The 22233-nt window shown below is 44.8% G+C and overlaps 1 protein-coding gene across 6 annotated transcripts in view; it reads left to right on the top strand.

Annotated features, from left to right (window-relative positions):
- Positions 1 to 6737: 6737 nt before the first annotated feature.
- The window catches only part of LOC138738953 (choline-phosphate cytidylyltransferase B), a 73368-nt gene continuing 57872 nt past the window's right edge, over positions 6738 to 22233 (top strand). For 5 of the 6 annotated variants that reach the window (XR_011341900.1, XM_069890185.1, XM_069890183.1 and 2 more), the window contains exon 1: positions 6738 to 6997. Coding sequence is in view for 5 of the 6 variants with exons in the window: in XM_069890185.1 (XP_069746286.1) it covers positions 6881 to 6997 (117 nt within the window). In the remaining variant the exon portion in view is untranslated. The remainder of the gene's footprint in view (positions 6998 to 22233) is intronic. The other variant, XM_069890186.1, reaches the window with a different exon arrangement.

Raw genomic sequence — 22233 nt, forward strand, 5'->3', positions numbered from 1 at the left:
AAAATCGCTTTTGCTGCATTGAACTCTTTTCTCTTCTTTAGGAGTTCAAAGCTTATATCTGGATAAATGAAGATTTTTTGCCCTTTATACTCCAGTGGTTTGTTGCCCTCTCTTACTTTTTCCATTGTCTTCTCCAGTACCTTTTCTCTTGTAGTATATCTTAGGAATTTTACTACAATAGATCTTGGTTTTTGTTGTGGTTGTGGTTTAGGGGCCAATGCTCTATGTGCCCTTTCTATTTCCATTTCTTGCTGTAGTTCTGGACATCCTAGGGCCTTAGGGATCCATTCTTTTATAAACTCCCTCATATTCTTGCCTTCTACATCTTCCTTAAGGCCCACTATCTTTATGTTATTTCTTCTGTTATAATTTTCCATTATATCTATTTTTTGGGCTAGTAATTCTTGTGTCTCTTTAGTTTTTTTATTAGATTCCTCCAATTTCTTTTTTAAGTCTTCTACCTCCATTTCTGCTGCTATTGCCCGTTCTTCCATCTTGTCCATTTTTTTCCCCATTTCTGTTAAGGTCATATCCATTTTATTTATTTTCTTTTCTGTGTTGTTTATTCTTCTTCTTAAATCATTGAATTCCTGTGTTTGCCATTCTTTAAATGACTCCATGTATCCTCTAACAAGAGCAAGTACCTCCTTTACCTTGCCTATCTTTTCTTCTTCTATTTCCCTGTACTCTTCCTCTTCCTCTTCTTCTTCCTCTAGGTTGACCATCTGTTGTTTCTTTGCTGCCCTTTCCTCCTCTTCTTTCTTGTTTCCATTGTCTTCTGTGGTCTCTTCTTGCTGCAGGTGTTCTGCAGCTGTCGTTGCCGGCTGTGGAGATCGACTCCCCAGCTGGTCCCCCCTCCCGTCGGTGTGTTTTTTTTCATGCGCATCGCGCATGCGCGAGGAGTCGCGCATGCGCGGTTGCGCACTTTTACTCGGCTCTGTGAGCCATTGTTGTAGTTCTCTTTCTACCGACCTGAGGTAGTGGGGTCTTCTCTCCACAGCGGGCCTCTTCGGACAGGTAAGGCCTTCACCTTTTTCCTCCGTTGTCTTCTCTTCCTCTCTTCTTTCCGTTGATTTTGATTTTTCTCCTTTTGTCTCCATCTTCTTTCCACCTTTATACTCACTTTTCTTTAACTTGTATTTCTGTGCCTTTGTATTTTCTCTTGTTTTTCCCGACTTTTCTGGAGAGGGCTGGAGTTCACCGTCCGGCCACTACTCCATCACGTGACTCCTCCTCCGAGAATGGACAGAACTTGACAGGCCGATTTCAATATGGACTAATACGAGTCATCCACTAGAGTTAAGGGGCAGGGTACAGTACTTTCTGAAGCTGAACGGGAGAAAGTTCAAAAAGGCCAATCAGTATAGAACGTTGTACAGCGCAGGAAGAGGCTCCCTGGCCCACCTGTCTGCACCAAACATGATTCTCAATCCCTGGCCCACCTGTCTGCACCAAACGTGATCCTCAATCCCTGGCCCACTTGTCTGCACCAAATGTGATCCTCAATCCCTGGCCCAACTGTCTGCACCAAACGTGATCCTCAATCCCTGGCCCACCTGTCTGCACCAAACGTGATTCCCAATCCCTGGGCCACCTGTCTGCACCAAACGTGATCCTCAATCCCAGGCCCACCTTCCTGCATCAAACGTGATGCCCAACTTAAATGGAAATTTGAACATTATACATATTCCTCGATTCCCTGCATATTTTCAAGTCTTTGTCAAAACCTCCAAAGCACTTCTACTCTATCTGCCTCCACCACGACTCCTGGCAGCTCGTTCCAAGCATTGACCAGTAAATGTGTAAAAAAAAAACCATACATTTTAAACTGACTGCTCCCACTCCCCTCACCTAAAATGCATGCTCTCTAGTATGTGATACCCTGTCGATGCCTCTTATAATTTTCTATCAATTCAACCCTTAGCCACCAACACTCCAGAGAAAGCAACCTAAGTTTGTCCAATTTCCCTGTGTTGCTCATATCTTCCAATCCAGGCAAGATCCTGGTAAAATAGACTGCTAGAGGATCTTGATGTCAGTGAGACATCTTGAGGTACAAAAAGTGACTTACCAATACTGTCCCTTAAATCTCAATTCACCAGAAGATCAAGGAAAACAATGTTAGTGCCTTCTCCCAGGACACATCTCCAGCACTGAGCCTCTGGTTACATACAGCTGGCCAGTCATGCCACTCACATGCCTGACCAGGGACTCTCAAACAGGCACACTCTATCTTGTGAAGCATTTGATATGCTGACACATGAAAATTCATGGGTTGGCTCAAACTTATTTTGAAGAAATTGACAAAGTCTCCCTAACTTGTGGGAATCTCTGGAAGAAGGAGAAACAAAGGGAGATGGAGTATTCAGGATGGTTTGAGAAACTTGCCATTCACCAGGTGCCCCACCTCAAAACTACCCATCTGTCCATTGCCTGCTCATCTGTGGGAGAGTTTGCAGTTCCTACATTGGTCTCATTAGCCTCCTTAGAACTTACAAAACAAGAGTTAAGTAAATAGTCCTCAATCCTGAAGAACTGGTAAGAAAAAAATAGATATATGATATGGGTTGTATAAAAAGCAGTGATGAGTTAGCATACAGAAGGGAAAATGAACACTTGACTGAACGGTGGACCAACAACAACCTTGCACTCAATGCAACAACCAAAACCAAGGAGCTGATTGTTGACCAGGAAGGGAAAACCAGGTGTGTACGATCATTGGGAGATTAGAGGTGGAGAGGGAGAGCAAATTTAAGTTCTTAGGAGGCACTATCTTGGAGGATCTTTCCTGGACACCACACACTAAAGGCATCGTGAAGAAAGCACGTCAGCACCTCTACTTCCTCTGGAGTTTGTGGAGGTTTGGTATGACATTGGAAAATTTCTACAGATGTGTAGTGGAAAGTGCCCTGACCGTCCATACCCCTGAGCACAAAGCCCTGAAAAAGGTAGTGGATGCAGCTCAGGACATCTCAGGTAAACCCCTTCCCACCATTGAGAACATCTACGGGGAATGCTGCAGTCAGAGAGCAGCTGCAATCATCATGAATCCACACCAGAGCTCTGTTCTTGCTGCTGCCATCAGGAAAGAGGTAACGGTGCCACAAGACTCGCACCACCAGGTTCAGGAACAGCTGCTATCCCTCCACTATCAGACTCCTCAACAACAAATTCAATCAGAGACATTTAAGAATTCTTACTTATGCACATTATTGATTTTATTCTTTTCTGTATTGCAGTCAGTTTGTTTACATTTCTTTATTTGTTTACATGTGTACTTTGTTCAGTTTTTTTTGCACTACCAATAAATGGTAATTCTGCCTTGCCCACAGGAAAAAGAATCTCAGGGTTGTACATGATATCATCCGAGTACTCTGACAATAAATCTGAAATGATACCCAAGTTTGATAATACCTGGACTATTTGAAGTATTCTTGGCTATGTAGCCTTAATATTCCCTGAATGATTTCACTAGCAGCTATAGTTTGTGAGGTGCTTGAGGAGATTTGGTATGTCACAGAAGACTCTCATAAACTATAGAGAAAACTAAACAGGTGTACTACTATAGAGAGCATTCTCGCTGGTTGCATCACTGCCTGCTAGGACAAGAATAAACTTGTTAACTCAACCTGTGACATCATGGGCACCAGACTTCACTGCATCGAGGAGATCAACATGAGGCAGTGTCTTAAAAAAGCAGCCTCTATCCTCAAAGACCCCACCACCCAGACCATGCCCTCTTCACTCTGCTACCATCGGGAAAAAAGTACAGGAGCTGAAAGACGAGCACTCAATGGCATAAGGTCAGCTTCTTCCCCACTGCCATCAGATTCCTGGATAATTAATGAATCATAGACACTGCCTTACCTTTTTTTGCAGTTATTTTTACTTTTTTATGGTAATATTTAATATGAATGTTTGCACTACGATTGCTACTGCATAACATCAAATTTCATGACATGCTCTTGACAATAAATTCTGATGATCCCCATATCTAAGTTAAATTAGAAGTAATAACACATTAGGTCTTTATTCATAAAATTTATAAAGATCAAGAGATAATCAAAATTTTTATATTCAATTTAAAAAAAAATTTAGACATACAGCACAGTAACGACATTTCAGTCCATGAGTGTGCCACCCAATTTACACCCATTGACCTACAACTCCAGTACGTTTCAAACGGTGGGAGGAAACTAGAGCCCCCAGGGAAAACCCACGCAGACACAGAGAACATACAAACTCCTTACAGACAACGCAGGATTCGAACCCCAGTCCCGATCTCTGGCGCTGTAAAGGCATTGCTAACCGTGCCGCCCATTAATATCCTAATAAGATATTCAGGAACCTCAAGAACTATTTTAATTTTTTGGGATCTCGACCATGGCGACGAACCAGGGAGGAGGCTCTGTGGCTGACGGACACGTGCGGGCAATGAGCTGTTGGCAACTTGCAGGTGAGGAACCCACACAGGCGGTTGGCTGCTGGTGGCTTGACATCAAATGACTCCCTGCAGGCTGATGGAAGCTGGCTCATCAGAACCGGGATTCGAGAGCAAGAAGGGCTCCTGGATCAGAGATTTGGATCTGGGCTCTGGTTGCCATTGGTTTGAACTCAACTCGAGTCATGTGTGGCTGCGGGAGCGCCAGAGGTGAATCCATGGGTACGGTGATTTGGGGGGGGGGGGGGGTGGGTGGACATTCGCTTTTTCTGACTGTAAGGCTTATTGGGTAATGGCAAATCTTTATCTGCCGTAATTTCATGTCATATCGCATTTCTGTTTTATTGCATGACAATAAATAGTATCTAATCTGAAAAGACAGATTCAAGCATTCCAGGAATGAAGTTGGAAAACATCCCTTGACTCAGTGTCGTAGGAGTATGGAGCACAGAAAAAGGCCCTTTCAGTCCATGAACTCCTGCTCCCGGTATTTTTGAACAGTGGGAGGAAACCGGAGCCACGCAGAACACGGCGTACAAATGTGCTCACAGAGAGTTGAACTCCGGTCCCAATCGCTGGTGCTGTTGCACCATTGCGCTACCCGCGACACCACAGGAAACATGCAAAATTCCTGTAGCGTTTGTGATGGTAGGTTGTTGCTCGCCCTGGCTGAGGTGTCCAGTGCCAGGGACACACTTTACAGGACGGGGGGGGGGAAATCAGGATGAAAGGCAACATCTGTTTGGAGATGCATCAGAAGCTATACACAAATTAAAAAAAACAGCCAACTTTGCTCCAATCTAGGATTTGTATTGGATGAGGAGGAAGTCAAACCAGGCCAACGGAGAAGTATGTAGCCAAAGATAAACTAAAGAAATAGTCCTAAAACATGCAAGTGTGCAGCACAGGAAGAGGCCCTTCTGCCTACGTGTTGGTGCTGAACGCGATGTCCACTTCAAGATAAAACTCTGCTGCTTTCACTTGATAGGTATCACTCCATCTTCCTGCACTGCAGAATCATATCAAGTCTTTGATTCCTCCAAGACTACCTCTGGTTATATATTGTTGCACCAGAAGGTGGGTGAGTGCGACGACAACCTCCACGAAGTCTCATGCTGGAACGCCAAACACAGGCGGAACAATCTGTGGCTGATTTATCACATTTCACCCCCCCCCCCCCCCCCACCCCAGCTAATGAATCAAAGGTCTTCCCATTTGAAATCCCATTGGAGGAAACACTGAGAAGCAAAGTGGGTAACAGGTGCGCCTCCATTACCATTGGAATAGCAGGAGCTCCAGAAGTTGTTCCATCTGAGCAGCATGGCGAGGAGAGCGGTTAATGCAACGCTGTTACAGCACCAGCAATCGGGACCGGGGTTTGAATCCCGCGCTGTCTGTCAGGAGTTTGTAGGTTCTCTCCATGTGTGTGTGGGGTTTTCCCGGATGCTCCGGTTTCCTCCCACCATTTGAACTGTACGGGGGGGGGGGGGGGGGGTAGGTTAATTGGGCGGCTTGGCTCGTGGGCTAAAATTTCTGACGCCCACTCCGTATTACAATATTTAGAATGTAACAAACATGAAATTCTTTAACTTTTGTCTACGGTAAGGCAGCCCTTACGTCCAGCGCCCTACGGCACCTGGTCTCCCCTCTGAGTACCGGCCAGTCCTGAGCCCGCTTAGCTTCCGAGATCGGACAATCTCAGGCGTACTCAGGCTTGAAGGAGAGACAATGAACAAGATCTTGCCAGCAATCCCCACACCCTGATAATATTTAATCCCTTCAGTAACAAAGTAGCAAAGGAAGGACTCTTAAATGTTTCAAGATTCAGATATATGGTAAATGAAGGGGGAGGGGACGTATTCATTATGCATGGGCTAAGATTTGTTTTTTTAGCAGGTATTTGAGTGGACGTGAGCCCTAAGGTGTTAAAGGCACAACGTGTGGTATTTAAATGGGTGGATGTTTCAGTAATCGGGACACAAAACATAAGGCTATTCTTTGCAAATTTCTCCTCGAGCCCAATTCACAGAGGTGGTCCAGTAATTTGGGGAGAACTGACCCTCGGGTTTCCCTGAGCCAAGGTTCCGACGCCCCAGGCATGCGGGTCATAGCCCTTGGATCAGGCTGCAGCGGACTCCCACGTGTGCGGGGCACAGCCCAGACGCTTGGAGTCGGGGCGGGAGGGAGACGGTAAGGCAGCCAACCAGCGTCCGCTATGCAAATGAAACCCGCCAGCTGAATGGTGGTCATGGCAACGGGCTGAGGGGTCCTGCCTTTCCAGCCGGAGCCGAGAGCTTTGGCATCTCCCGGGGTTGGAGGGGACGGCGCCGGCGGGGGTGGGGGTGGTGAGCGCTCGGCTGCCGGTAGCGCGGGGAAGGGCTGTTTGATGGCAAGAAAGTGCTCGGTGGCGTCGTGGAGGCAGCAAGCTGTTCTTCAGTCATGCCAGTACTTAAATTTGATGCTGAGTCACGAGAAGATATCCCAAAATCCTCCTGTTACAAGCTTCCATCAAAGACTATGGAGGAGATAGAACACACCTGTCCTCAGCCTCACACGGTAGGTCACATCACTGATACTTCTAATTGGGTGGGCAAAGGAGGGAGGGGTGGTGTATATATGTGTGTTTGGGGGGGGGGGGGTGGACCTGCCCCAGCCCTAGCTTGATCCTTCAAAGGGGCTTTCAAGCAAGAGTTCATCCCCCCCTCCCCCCTTGGCCCTTTGTGGTGCATTGGTTAAATTTGACCAGGTGCCTATTTCAGGCAGCATCTTTGGATGCTCCTGCATCAGGATGTGCTTGGGAGGAAAGGGAGGGGAGATGAATATGGTTCAAGCCCCTCAAGGGAAGAGCCCCTTTATTCGCTTGGGTCACTGATTCTTGTCATCCTGCTAATATTTTTTTTCAAGAATTGCCCTCGCTGCATCTGTCACATTGGTCTTCACCCATATTTTGTTGCCAAAATTGAAACTGATTTAAAAAGGTTGCCTTGGGAATGGAAGCATTAAGAATGAGCTGCGTGATTTATAAAAGGAGGCTGCTAATCGCCTGATTCTGCATAGAATTAGTCATTAATAATTTTTAAAAAAAAATCAAATCCATAACAATGGTTACATTTTTAGCCTGGACACGTTGGCTGGAACATTATTTAAAAATTCAAGATCCCGGGAGTTAACTGAAGAAAGAATCTGTTGACAAAGAGAAACAAATAGAAGTGGTTAACTCACCTGCTAACAGGGACCAACCAATTGCAACTCAGGCTACAAAATGTCGCTCTCTCTCACAGGGGTGGTTTGAGAGCTACATTAGACAAATTAAATCCATTAAGGAACTCAAATCAGACTTTTTTTTGGAGTAAACAGCCTATTCCTGACCATGCACTATCATCTGCCAGAATTCAAACATTATAACATTGTTAACTGTTCTCTGGCAGAATGCTACCATTTTCAGAGTTTAACATTCCCAACAAATGCCCTTTCGTGATGATACACAGTTGAACCCATGTCAGGATCAATCCATATCCTCCCCACCCAATCCTCATAGGTTGTTAAAAGAGACTGCTAACTTCAAACAGGCAGGTGATTGGTTTCAAAAGACTACTGCTGTGATTATCCAAGTGACTGTTTCAAGAGTGCTTTGAAGTTGGTTTCATCCCACATGATGGGATTGGTCTGGTACTGAAGGATATTGTCCTCCTTGTACATTTGTGCAGAAACCAATTATGCCCTGACATTGGCGTGCTTGACTCTGCTTATTGCCACTGAGATCTATCTCGACAGAAAACAATTCCATTTGCTAAGGGTTCCTGCACGATACAGTTACAAGTCAATATAGTGGCTTTTAAATGGGAATGGCTGACTGTGTGGGTTCACCACAGACAGCACGGAATTAGACACTTTGGTGGAAAAAAAATGACATAGGCCTTCGGACATTCTGCCGCCTACAGTTGGCGCTGGCCTGGCAACCCCCAGCGTTGCGTTTCAGAAACATTTTGGGATTTATTGTTATACTTAGGTTCATGTTTGGCATAGCTCCATGCGGCCAGCGCCGAACATGGTGGCTGGCAGGGCTGTCACAGGACAGCTGGTGGGATGGAGACCAGCAGTCAGTGAGTGGTGGGCCAAAATATCCAGTGCCATAATGTCCAGGGCCAAACTATGGGCGCCAACATGTCCTAGACCTCAGACAGGAGGGCATCATGTATTGAAATGTACGAGGAGACAGGCTTTGAGCATGACTGGGAGAGTTAACAGAGAATGTGAAGAGCAGGCAAAGTGATTGAAAAGGGAAGAGAAAGATAGAAGGAAAGGATTGCAGTAGATGTTGCATCTGTCTAAGTCATTGAGGAGGGAAATTGTATTAACATTAATTGAAATCTGTCACTGCTCTCTCCTCAACTACAGGCAGCCCAGAGAGGGCAGGGACTGCATTATTTGTGAATATTGGGATCACTATGGATATGACCTTCCATCCATTCAGTTGATGTCAGGAAAGGCAGGAGATGGTGGCAACGTCTTGCTGGTGCACAAATCGATCTCCATTTCAAGAGACCAGTGTACATTTCAGTCTCTCAGAGCTTGTGTTGTTTGAGCAGAGAGAGACTTCGGGGAGTTCGGTGCATACATAGTTCTTTAAAAGGGTTAGCACAAGAGCTGGGATGTTCTGTTCTAAATGTATGGAACATTGTTTGAACCACATTTAGAGTATGGTGTGCAGTTTTAATCACCAAGGTTTTGGAAAAATGTGCTTAAATGGAAAAGGGACAGAAAAGATTTACGAGGGTTACTGGGACCAATGTGCTCAAGTTATAAAGAGCAGCTGGAACTTTTTGGTCAGGAGGCTGGGGGGGGGGGGTGGATTTTATAGAGGAATATAAAATCATGAGGGGTATAGATCAGGTGAGTGGGTAGTCTTTTTCCCAGGGTGGGATAGTCTAAAATTAGACGGCTTGAGATGAGGGTAAATTTAAAAGGGAACTAAGAGCCCCCTTTTTAAAGAAAGTGGTCAGCAAATAGAATGAGCTGCCGAGGAATTAATAAGTGCTGCCACAATTGCAACATTTAAAAGACATTTAGTCATGGGCAGGAAAGTTTCAGTGGCCATATGAGCCAAATGCAGGCAAATGTGATGAGCTTGAGTAGAAAGGGCACACGGGGGAGGCTGCAAATGCTGGAATCAGGACCAAAACACAATCTTCTGAAGGAACTGAGTGGGTCAAGCAGGAGCAGTGGGAGAGAAAGGATTGTCAAATGTTCTGGGATAGTGTTGATGAAGACTTCCTGCCTGAAATTCTTTTTCTCCCACAAGGCCCATTGAATTTCTCCAGCAGATTGTGGACACTTTGGTCAGCTTGGACAAATTGGGGCAAATGGCCTATTTCCATTCTGTAAAATGCTGTGAGCTGTGTGCAGCAGGTGAAGCAAGCACAAGACTTTGAAGGATTGCAGCTTTCCTAGAACAATAGGATACTGTTCATCTACTGACTCTGGTTATCGACACTGTGATGTATCTCAACAAAAAATAATTCCATTTGCCCTGGGCCCCTGCATGTTACAGTTACAAGCCAATAGAGTGACTTTTAAATAAGAGGGGCTGACTGTGTGGGTTCACCCATCACAGGCAGGAGGGAGTCATCTATTTAGCTTTAAGGCATGTTGCCCACAAATTATGATGGTGTCATCACTGGTGTGTTGAAAAAAATTATTCTGATTCCTTCAAATCTGCAGCTCTCAATCGAGATGGTGTCAAAATGTGGTTAGGGTTTGACAGCGGCCTTGCAGCACAGCTTTATTGTAGTGAGGGCATAGACCTTGCCATCGCCTGCACAGTGTCCATCTGCAGTGCTAAGGGAGGAAGAAGGAAACCAAGGAAGCATGGAGAGAAATAGAGGGAGAAATGCACAGTTAGCAGGGGTGGCAAGGTTCATGTAGTAGCAGTAGTACAGCACCAGTGACCCAGATCTGAATCCGGTGGTGTATGTGAGGAGTTTGCATGTTCTCCCATGTCTACTTGGATTTCCTTCGGGTATTCTAATTTCCTTCCACATTCTACTGGTATTTGGCCTCCTGGGTATATTTGGGCAGCATGGACTGGAAGACTTCATCTCCAGAGAGGAACTCTCTACCAAATTTAATTGACCAAATTCTCATTTTTTTTAGGTACTTGCAGATTAGGGACTTTCTCCATTCTCAACTATCAACCTTTTTCAAGCTCCTGTTATGAATTTGATAGAAACAATTTACAAGGGTAAATCATCTCAGAAAAGGTTAATATCTTTTGTATATGACACTTTGCTGAAATTAAGGCAAGCTTCATTGGATAAAATTAGAAAGACATAGGAGCAGGATCTCTATATTTCAATTTTTGGAACTCCATTTTTAAATTGGTTAACACATCATCTCTATGTACCTATCACTCATTACTACAATTTAAAGTTGACCATAGAGCTTGTATGTCAAAAGTTAAATGAGCTTGTATTTATCCTAATATCAGCTCTTATTGTGACAGATGCAGGAATGAGGACGTTTCGCTAATTAATATGTTCTGGTATTGTTCGACCCTTGTCAAATATTGGGAAGAGTTCTTCTGTATTTTATCAATAATTATTAATGTAAACCTAACACCAGATTCTTTAATAGCCTTGTTTAGAATGATTGAACAGAAGGTAGTGAAATTGTCTTCATCTCAACATTTTATGTTGCCCTTTGCCTCTCTTATTACGATGTGTTATTTTGACCAGAAGGAAAGATGCTGTCCCACCCACTCATAATCAATGGTTACATGATTTGATGTCATATTTAACTTTGGAGAAAATTAGATGTTCAAGTGTTTTAAATTTAAAAATTTTAAATCTTTGGGGTTCGTTTTTGAATTATTTTCATGACCTTTATTGGTAATGATAATTAAGTAATCTGTGATTTTCATGGATTTGTGTTAACTTTTCCTAGTAGTGTACTCTCTATATTAGCCATGCAACTTTAGAATGGTTTGGATTACAAAATTATTTTTATTATTTTTGGTTTTTTTATTTGAATTAATAGTGTTGCATAATGTAAAACAAATTCTGTTATAGTGAGTTTACTTTGTTACAGTTGTATCATTGTAATGAATCAATCTCTTTTTCTGTATGTATTCATTTATAAAAAATCAAATCAAAATATTTAAAAAGGAAAAAGGCTTTATCTCCAGAGGCAACTAGACTTCTCCTTTCCAGCCAGGCTGCACACCGGTAAACAATTCCCCTAACTGCCTGAAGATACTGGAAAACTGAGCTGCACAATAATTGCTGGAAGAAAGTGAGTCAGGAAGTATCAATTGAAGTCAACAGTTTGTGCCAAAATCATCAGGAATCTTGAAGGATTTTGGATCCAAATGTTGAATCTCTGTTGCCTTCCATGGATGGTGCCTGACCCTTGAGTTCCTTCAGAAATTTGTTTGCTGATCTTACCAGCTCGACTGCTCACCAAACAAACTTTCTCACTCCGTGCACATGCGACAGACTTGAATTTGATTAATTCACAATCCCAGCTCTCCAACAACTCAACCATTCCTGTGCTCTCCTCCATCACGTCACAACACAAAATTAATCAAAAAAAACTTGCAACAGGTATCCTAACACTCCGTGGAGAGGAGGTGACACAGTCGTTCTGCCTGCCAGATTGTTCTCTCTGTGTAGAAACGAGGGAAATGTGTCAGTGAGGGCTTTGCTGCCTCTGGATAGTGCCATGTTGTGAAGGAACAACACATTGTATCTCGACTGTATCTAGTTTGTTGTCATTTTTTAATTTAGATACGGTACAGGCCACTTTGGCCCACCAGCCCATGCTGCCCAATTACACTCCATTAGCCTACAACCCCCCAGTACATTTCAAATGGTAAGAGGAAACTGGAGTCCCCAGAGGAAACCCACACAGATTATCTCTAGTTAGCTGTGCTCCTTTCTTTTTCTCCTCCTCCCCCATCCCTTTTCCTTCACCTTTTTAATTCAGGCACCTGCCTGTTTTTCCACCATCCTGACATATGGCTCAAGCCAGAAATGTTTGAAGTTTAAATTTTAAACTTGGATGTACAGCACGGTAACAGACCTTTTTGGCCCATGAGCCCACCCCACCCAATTATCCTACACCCCCTGTACATTTCAAACAATGGGAGGAAACCGGAGCCCTCAAGGAAAACCCACATGGACATGGAGAATGTACAAATTCCTTACAGACAGCATGAGATTCGAGCCCCAGTTCCCATCACTGGCCCTGTAACGGCATTGCTTTAACCGCTATGCCAACTGTGCAATATTGTACCATGTATATGTGCACCAAAATTCTTACTTGAAACAGCTGAACAGGTACTTCACAAAAAAACCCAAAAAGTACTGAAAAAAACTACAATGGTGTACTAAATGAAATTTTAAAAAGTGATAATAGAAATAGGTATCAATAAATGGTCACTGTTATCGGAGTGGAAATAAAAGTGATTTTGGAATGGTGCCGATAGTCCTTTCGTGGTGTTAGAGCAATCCCTGATTAGTGTACCTAGGGGAGATTCAAGAATAGGGTATCTGTTGGAAAGAAACCACTCTTGAACCCAGAGGTGCTCGCCTTCTGGGTTCTGTAGCTTCTGCCTGAAGGTGACAGTAAGGAGAGGTTGTGACCAAGGGTCACCAGGAGTTCCTTATGATGTTAGCAGTCTCCTTGAAGCTGCGCTGCACATACATATCTTCAATGGATGGGAGGTCAGAGGCTGTGATGAACCTGACTATGTTTGTTACCTTCTGGAGCCTTCCTGATCACTTGAATTCCCAAACCAGGCTGTGAAGCAACCCGTTGGTATACTTTCCACAGTGCACCTGTTTTCAATGACATGCTGAAGTGGAGATGTTGGCGTGCCTTCGTCATGGTTGCTGCCACCAGGTCTTATGGAATATGGACTCCCAGGGATTTTAATATTCCACCTCTCTCCATCTCCATCCCATCAATGCAGACAGGTGTGTGGTCCTCTTCTTCACCTTCCTAAAATCAAAATAATGGTTAAGTATGTGAGGATACAAAAGGATATTCCTGACTGAAAGAGACGAATACTAAGTGAGCAATGGGAGTGTGTCTATCAGAACTGCTGGGCCTGCCTTCTGTTCTGCGATGTCATTATTCCCTATCCAGGCCACCCCCACAATGATATCCACCCCCGATGTAGGGTATTAGCCACATTCTGAGATACAGAACCATTGAACAGCTTAGTTAGCATTGATGGCATCTATCATGTAAGTGCACAGGCAGAATTAAGTAAGTGAACTACATATATTGCAAGGACAGATTAGTGTTCTTCACACCCCATGATCCCTGCAACTAGTTAGGGGAATAACCAATTTGGATCCCAGAGACTTTTTCTGAAAAATGTTTGATGAAAATTGAAATCTACATTTTCAAGTTGCTGATGGTATGGCTGGAAATTCGGCAATGGTATGTTACCGAATGCCAATGTGGGGTCGTTAGGTTCCCTCTCGGTAGCCCTTGCCTGGAGTTATATTGTTCACTATTTGTTCCCTCCACCCACCCACCCTGCCACGCAGTTCCATATGTTGTGAGTCTTGCCACATATGGGCAAAGGCTGCTACATTGTGTGCGAGTTGGTCAGTGGTTCAAAGGTTGAAAAGTTCAAAGATTCCTTTTACTGCCACTTAATAATACATTAAAAATGTGATATATGTGATGTACTTCAATTTTGTTCCATGACAACCTTTGAACTGATTGTTAGCAAACAACCCGCCTTCTTGTGAGGGAGGGATGAACATTAGTGAAGCAGCAAAGGTGGATACTGTCCTGACAAACTCCTTGTGCAGCATCCTGCAGCTGTGATGATTGACCTGCATTGACTTTAAGTGTCCATTTACCAGGGCTCCTTGATATCATATGGTCAAATGCTACCTTGACAACAAGGGCAATCACCTAATTTTATCTCTAGAAATCAGTTGTCTTTGCAGAGTTTGCTTAGAAATTTTATCTGCATCTAGAAATCTGATGTAGAAATTCTACATCTAGAAATCGGATGGCGGACCAGGGAGGGGGCTCTGCGACTGCTGGTGAGGAACCCACAGAGGTTGTGGGCTGCTCTAGACGGTTGGGAGACTCACGCCTGGCCGTGGGCTGCTGGAGACTGGCTCAAACGGATTCAGAACCAGGATGCGAGGAGGTGACAAGGGCACTGAAGGGTTCCTGACCATGTCGGAGGTTTGGATCTGGAGCTCAGGTGGCCAGTGGTTGGACTGGACTCTGTGGCTGCGGGGGCTGCAGAAGCAAATCTATGGTCACTCCGTGACTCTGCTTCTCTTTTTGACGGACTGTAATTTTGACTAAGAGGCACTTAGGCAATTCTTGCCGGTGGCAAATCTATCTGCCTTACAACAGGCAAAAAGAAATTTCATATAATAGGACATGATTTTATTACTATGACAATAATTTGAATGTTGAATCTTAAATTAAATCTTGAATATCTCTTCATCTTGCCTGTTCTCCACCTAGGTCTCTGAATGACCTCCTATTTTAATTTAATTTTTAATTTAGACCTGTAACACAGTAGCTGGCCGAATAACCTGTGCCACCAAATATCTGTACACCAATTGACCTACAAACGCTGTAGGTTTATGAAGTTTGCTACAAATTGTACCAAGCCTGGATTTAGCAAGACCTCAGTTGAGATCTGTTGTTCTGGATGTGGAAATATTAGCTTTGTTTGTGCTACTTCTTCTAAGTATGTATAAGCTGTAGCTTCACCAAGTTGGTCGCTCATATTTGGGTTCAGCTGGTATCTCCTTCTGTACAAGGTTTGTCCCATCTTTCAGCTGCAATAGTGAAGTGAGGGGTGTGATAAGCCACCATTGTGCCATGCTGCTGACTGGACATGCCTTCCAAGACTGATCCTACCCATAGCCCCTTGCATGTCCCCCTTTCTCTTTGCTTTGATCAGTTGATGAGGTTGTAGGTAATTCCTGTCTTTAGTTAATAAAAGCCTGATAGTTTCACAATATTAGCCTTTTGTGATTATTGATAGTACATCAAGGGGCATGGTGGGGCATGACTTTTGGATTGTATTAAAGTACACCTCTACTGCTGTTGCTTAGTATGTTGGAATCTGTCCTATTTAGAACAATGGTGGTACCAAATCATTTTGGTTGATGCAGAGAAGTGGCCATCATGTCCAAGCGTGAATCCTTTCTGCAATCTGTCTGCAAAAATTCTGTGAAGGAGTTCTTGAATTTCATTCTGCTTCATCTATGCATTATCATAACTGTGGAAAGCGGTCGTAGATCTCCAGATATGGTTCGACCTAAAAGGGGAGGCAGGCCTCTTCAGCCCGGTTAAGCAACCTACATAGGAGAAGGACACTCTGATATAAAACCTACGACCCAAGGACCTCGCCGCCACGTCCCAGCTTGCTTGGCCATGGCACACGAACCATGGGTGTAAAGGGTGGGGCTAGTACTGTGCACACTGCACTCCACCTAAAAGCTCCTTTGCGCAGGCCCGAGAACAGGTCCACATCCTCCCCCTCAAAAGATGCACACAAACTCAAGCTAGCATGCTGGAACATCAAAACCATGCTAGACAAGTCTGACAGCCACCGACCTGAACGTCGGTCTGCCCTCATCACACATGAACTCCTCAGACTCAACATCGACATAACCGCTCTCAGCGAAGTCCGCCTTGCAGATGTAGGCAACCTCCAAGAACACGGCGCGGACTACACACTCTACTGGTCTGGCAAGGCTCAGGCTGAACGACGCCTATCTGGTGTTGGCTTCATGGTCATTGCCTCCAAACTCAAAAACCTCCCGACAGGCCACTCTGACCGGATCATGTCCATGCGACTCCCCCTTCAAAACAAGCGACGCATCACTCTCATCAGTGTCTATGCTCCAACCCTTCAGGCGGAACCAGCAGAAAAGGACAAGTTCTACACTGATCTGCGCAACTTCATCCAACGCACGCCTACAGCCGGCAAGGTTGTCATCCTTGGCGACTTCAACGCTCGCGTCGGCAAAGCCTCAGAAACCTGGCCAGGAATCCTTTGCAAGCATGGTGTCGGCAAGTGCAATGACAACGGGCACCTCCTGTTGGAGCTCTGCGCAGAACAGCAGCTTGTCATTACTAACACCCTTTTCCAGCAGAGAGACAGCCTGAAGACTACCTGGATGCATCCCCGATCCAAACACTGGCACCTCCTGGACTACGTTCTGGTGCAAGGAAGAGACAAACGAAATGTGCTCCACACCAGGGTCATGCCCAGCGCGGAATGCCACACTGACCACCGGCTTGTTCGCTGCAAGCTCAACATTCACTTCAAGCCAAAGTTCAAGAACAGTGGAGCCCCCAGAAAGAGGTTCAATGTTGGAAACTTGCAGTCAGATGAAGTGAGAGGAAACTTCCAGGAAAACCTCCAAGCAAAGCTCGAGAATGCAGTCCGCCTCACGGACTCGTCCCCTGAAACCCTCTGGGATCAGCTGAAGACTGCCATACTGCAATCCACTGAAGAGGTACTGGGCTTCTCCTCCAGGAAAAACAAGGACTGTTTTGACGAAAACAACCAGGAAATCCAGGAGCTGCTGGCAAAGAAGCGAGCTGCCCACCAGGCTCACCTTGCAAAGCTGTCCTGGCCAGAGAAGAAATGAGCCTTCCGTCGCGCATGCAGCCATCTTCAGCGCAAACTCTGGGAGATCCAAAATGAGTGGTGGACTAGCCTCTCCAAATGAACCCAGCTCAACATGGACATTGGGGACTTCAGGGGTTTTTATGAGGCTCTAAAGGCTGTGTACGGCCCCTCACCCCAAGTCCAAAGCCCGCTGCGCAGCTCAGACGGCAAAGTCCTCCTCAACGACAAGATCTCCATCCTCAATCAATGGTCAGAACACTTTCAAACTCTTTTCAGTGCCAACCGCTCAGTCCAAGAATCCGCCCTGCTCCAGCTCCCTCAACAGCCCTTGAGTCTAGAGCTGGATGAGGTCCTTACCCGGGAAGAGACATAAGGCAATTGAACAACTACAAAGTGACAAAGCAGCAGGTATGGATGGAATCCCCCCAGAGGTCTGGAAGGCTGGCGGCAAAACTCTGCATACCAAACTGCATGAGTTTTTCATGCTCTACTGGGAGCAAGGAAAGCTGCCTAAGGACCTTTGTGATGCCATCATCATCACCCTGTACAAAAACAAAGGTGAGAAATTAGACTGCTCAAACTACAGGGGAATCATGCTGCTCTCCATTGCAGGCAAAATCTTCGCTAGGATTCTCCTTAATAGACTAGTACCTAGTGTCACCGAAAATGTCCTCCCAGAATCACAGTGTGGCTTTTGCGCAAACAGAGGAACTACTGACATGGTCTTTGCCCTCAGACAGCTCCAAGAAAAGTGCAGAGAACAAAACAAAGGACTCTACATCATCTTTGTTGACCTTACCAAAGCCTTTGACACCATGAGCAGGAAAGGGCTTTGGCAAATACTAGAGCACCTCGGATGCTCCCCCAAGTTCCTCAACATGGTTATCCAATTGCACGAAAACCAACAAGGTCGGGTCAGATACAGCAATGACCTCTCCGAACCCTTCTCCATTGACAACGGCGTGAAGCAAGGCTGCGTCCTTGCACCAACCCTCTTTACTATCTTCTTCAGCATGATGCTGAAACAAGCCATGAAAGACCTCAACAATGAAGACGCTGTTTACATCCGGTATCACACGGATGGCAGTCTCTTCAATCTGAGGTGCCTGCAAGCTCACACCAAGACACAAGAGCAACTTGTCCATGAACTACTCTTTGCAGACGATGCCGCTTTAGTTGCCCATTCAGAGCCAGCTCTCCAGCGCATGACGTCCTGTTTTGCGGAAACTGCCAAAATGTTTGGCCTGGAAGTCAGCCTGAAGAAAACTGAGGTCCTCCATCAGCCAGCTCCCCACCATGACTACCAACCCCCCACATCTCCATCGGGCACACAACTCAAAACGGTCATCTAGTTTACCTACCTCGGCTGCACCATTTCATCTGATGCAAGGATCGACAACAAGATAGACAACAGACTCGCCAAGGCAAATCACGCCTTTGGAAGACTACACAAAAGAGTTTGGAAAAACAACCACCTGAAGAAACACACAAAGATCAGCGTGTACAGAGCCGTTGTCATACCCACTCTCCTGTTTGGCTCCAAATCATGGGTCCTCTACCGGCATCACCTCCGGCTCCTAAAACGCTTCCATCAGCGCTGTCTCTGCTCCATCTTCAACATTCATTGGAGTGACTTCATCACCAACATCGAAGTACTCGAGCTGGCAGAGTCCGCAAGCATCGAATCCACGCTGCTGAAGACCCAACTGCGCTGGGTGGGTCACGTCTCCAGAATGGAGGACCATCGCCTTCCCAAGATCGTGTTATATGGCGAGCTCTCCACTGGCCACCGAGACAGAGGTGCACCAAAGAAGAACTACAAGGACTGCTTAAAGAAATCTCTTGGTGCCTGCCACATTGACCACCACCAGTGGGCTGATATCGCCTCCAACCTTGCATCTTGGCGCCTCACAGTTTGGCGGGCACCAACCTCCTTTGAAGAAGACCACAGAGCCCACCTCACTGACAAAAGACAAAGGAGGAAAAACCCAACACCCAACCAACCAATTTTCCCTTGCAGCCGCTGCAACCGTGCCTCGGACTTGTCAGTCACCAACGAGCCTGCAGCAGACGTGGACATACCCCTCCATAAATCTTCGTCCGCGAAGCCAAGCCAAAGAAGGTACCAGCAAACTTAATGCAGAGTTTCTACCCTGTGTACATCTCCACAAGCACTAGGCATAGTCACACCTCCTCGTGCCTTCATGAGCAATGCATTGCAGGAAATAAATTGAGAAGGACAAGCTCAAAGTTTTTTCCTCATGTTAATCCCAACAGATCGGGTAGGCTGATGTGTGTATGACAGGAATTGTCCTGTTGTGTTAATAGTCTGCCACTGTTAACAATGGAATGAACTGCATGAACCCTTGTTTTTCTCTGCACTTCAACATAGTGATGCACTGCTGAGGAAGGGCGTCAGGTAGGAATCAGCACCACTTCTCAAGTTCGAGTTTATCGTCCTCTGGCTGTGCATATACAACCAGCTGAAACAGAGTTTCCCCAGACCACAATGCACTCACATACACACACATAATGCTCACATATAAGCGTAAAGATCTAATATAAAATAAATATTTTGGAATAATTTACTCATTTCATTTATAAGGCACTGAAGATTATAAGATCGATCTCACAGCCTGTGGGAAGAAGTTATTTCCCAGCCTGGCAGTCCTCATTTTGATGCTCCCGTATCTCCATCTTCATGGCATTAGGTCAAAGATACTGAGTACTGCATTGTGGGGGTCCTCAATGCCCCCTGTTTCAGCAATGCTCCCAATGAAACTCCTGGACAATGTTAGATCTCATCCTTTGAGATATCATGGAGTCCTGAATCAATTTTGAAGACTCCCAGGACCCTTTCTTTTTGACCTTTCAGAGTACCTAATAGCCTGAATATGCCTGAGATTGTCTGATCTTGGAAGCTAAGCAGAATCTGGCTTGGTCAGTACAAGAACTGACCAAGGAGACTGCTTTCAGTGAGGGGTGCTGGACAAAGTGGTGTCTCTCTGTCTGCCTTACAGTAGACAAAAGTTAAAGAATTTCATGTATGTTACATTCTAAATGTAGTATTACTTGACAGTAATGGAACCTTTACATTATGACATCACATACAACCCTAAGATTCTTTTTTTCCTGTGGGCCAGGAAGAATTTCTACTTATTGGTAGTGCAAAAAAAAACTCAAGAAAATATACGTCTACAAAAGAGAGAAATTTAACCAAAGAAAGAAACTGACTTTACCATACAGAAAAAAAAATCAGTAATAAATAATATTAAATAATCTGCAAAGAGTCCTTAAATGAGTACCTGATTGAGTTTGTTGCTGAGTGATGGTGGTGTGAGTCTTGTGGAATCTATACCTCTTTCCTGATGGCAGCAGCAAGAAGAGAGCCTGTCCTGGGTGGTGTGGATCTTTCATGATTACTGGTACTCTCTCATGGCAGTGTTCCATGCAAATTTTCTCAATGGTGGGGAGAGTTCTGCCTGTGATGTCCTGGGCTGAGTCCACTACTTTTTGCAGAGGTTTCCACTCAGAGATGCAGTCAGTACACTTTCCACTACATGTCTGTAAAAGTTTGCCAAAGTTTCCAATGTCGTACCAAACCTCCACAAACTCGTGAGGAAGTAGAGGTGCTGACATGTTTTCTTCATGATGCCATTATTGTGTTGGGTGCAGGGAAGGTCATTCAAGATAGTGAATCCCAGGAATTTAAATTTACTCGATATCACCACCTCTGATCCCCCAATATAAACCTCTTGCTTTCCCTTCCTAAAGTCCACAATCAGCTCCTATATTCCAACTCATTTCCCCTTTTTATTCAACCCAATGCAGGTATCATAAGCAAATTTATAGATGGTGTTGGTGTCGTGCTGAGCCACACTGTCATAGGCATAAAGCAAGTAGCTTGGAAGCTAAGTATGCAGCCCTGTGGTGCTCTCATGCTGATGGAGATTGTGGAGGAGATATTCTTACCAATCCACATTGATTTGGGTCTGAAATTGCAGAAATCCAGAATCCATTTACACAGTGGTGTGTTGAGGTCCAGGTCTTGGACTTTACTGATCAGTTTTTGGGGGATGATGGCATTGAATGCCTAACTATTGTAGATAAAAAGCATCCTGATATTTGCTTCTTTACTGTCCAGGTGTTCCAGGGTTTTTTGTAGAGCCAGTGAGGTGGCATCTGCTGCACTCCTTTTGCTGTGGTCGACAAATTGGAACAGATCCATGTCACTTCTCAAACAGGAGCTGATGTGCTTCAACACCAGCCTCTCAAAACACTTCATCACTGTGGATGTGAGTGCCACTGATTGGTAGTGATTTAGGAAGGTTACTCCTCTCTTCTTAGCCACCAGTACCATTGAGGCCTGTTTGAAATAGTTAGGTACCACGCCCTGCCAGAGTGAGATGTTGAAGGTATCCTTGAATACATTGGCCAGTTGATCAATACATTTTTAGTTCTTGGCCGGAAACCCTGCCAGACCTTGTGGTATGCCAGTGAGACAGGGCACATCTAATGTTGCAATGTGAAAAGAATGCATTTGTGAATGCGACGAGGTCAGAAAAATTTCTGACCAGCCATTTCCAATGTTAGGCATGGCCTGATTTGTTAATGTAAAGGGACTATACTAGATAGACTGACATTCAATGTCCAGCTTGTGCCTATTGATCTATGCATTTATTATTGATTTTTATAGTGAATTGGTACAACTACATGGCCTCCTACATCCTTTCAAACAGCCAGTGGTCGGCCACAGTTCTGAAGTTATAGGTTGAAGGAACAGGTTTGTTTTCCCCAAAAGAATGGATGTAACATATAGCTGTTTCAGACATTATTTTTTATTTTTTTTTAATTCCAGATTATTTAATTCATTGAATCAAAACTCCCCTGCCACTCTACCAGGATTTCAACTCAAATTTCTCGATCGTTTCTCTGGCCCTCTGTATTTCCAGTCCAGGAACACACACACACAGAGTTACTCACAATTCACAAGCACTTACATAGCATTGAAGCCACTACTCATCCTAACGACGTGTTTCTCTGGGATAATGTAGGAACATGTTAGTCTGATTGCATTGAGTAATGCAGGAGGGGATGTTGTATTGAGTTGCTTGGGATTCTGAAATTTAGTAGGTTGGGGATGCTGGAGAAAGGTCAT

Source organism: Narcine bancroftii, chromosome 7, assembly GCF_036971445.1.
Source record: "Narcine bancroftii isolate sNarBan1 chromosome 7, sNarBan1.hap1, whole genome shotgun sequence".
NCBI lineage: Eukaryota > Metazoa > Chordata > Chondrichthyes > Torpediniformes > Narcinidae > Narcine > Narcine bancroftii.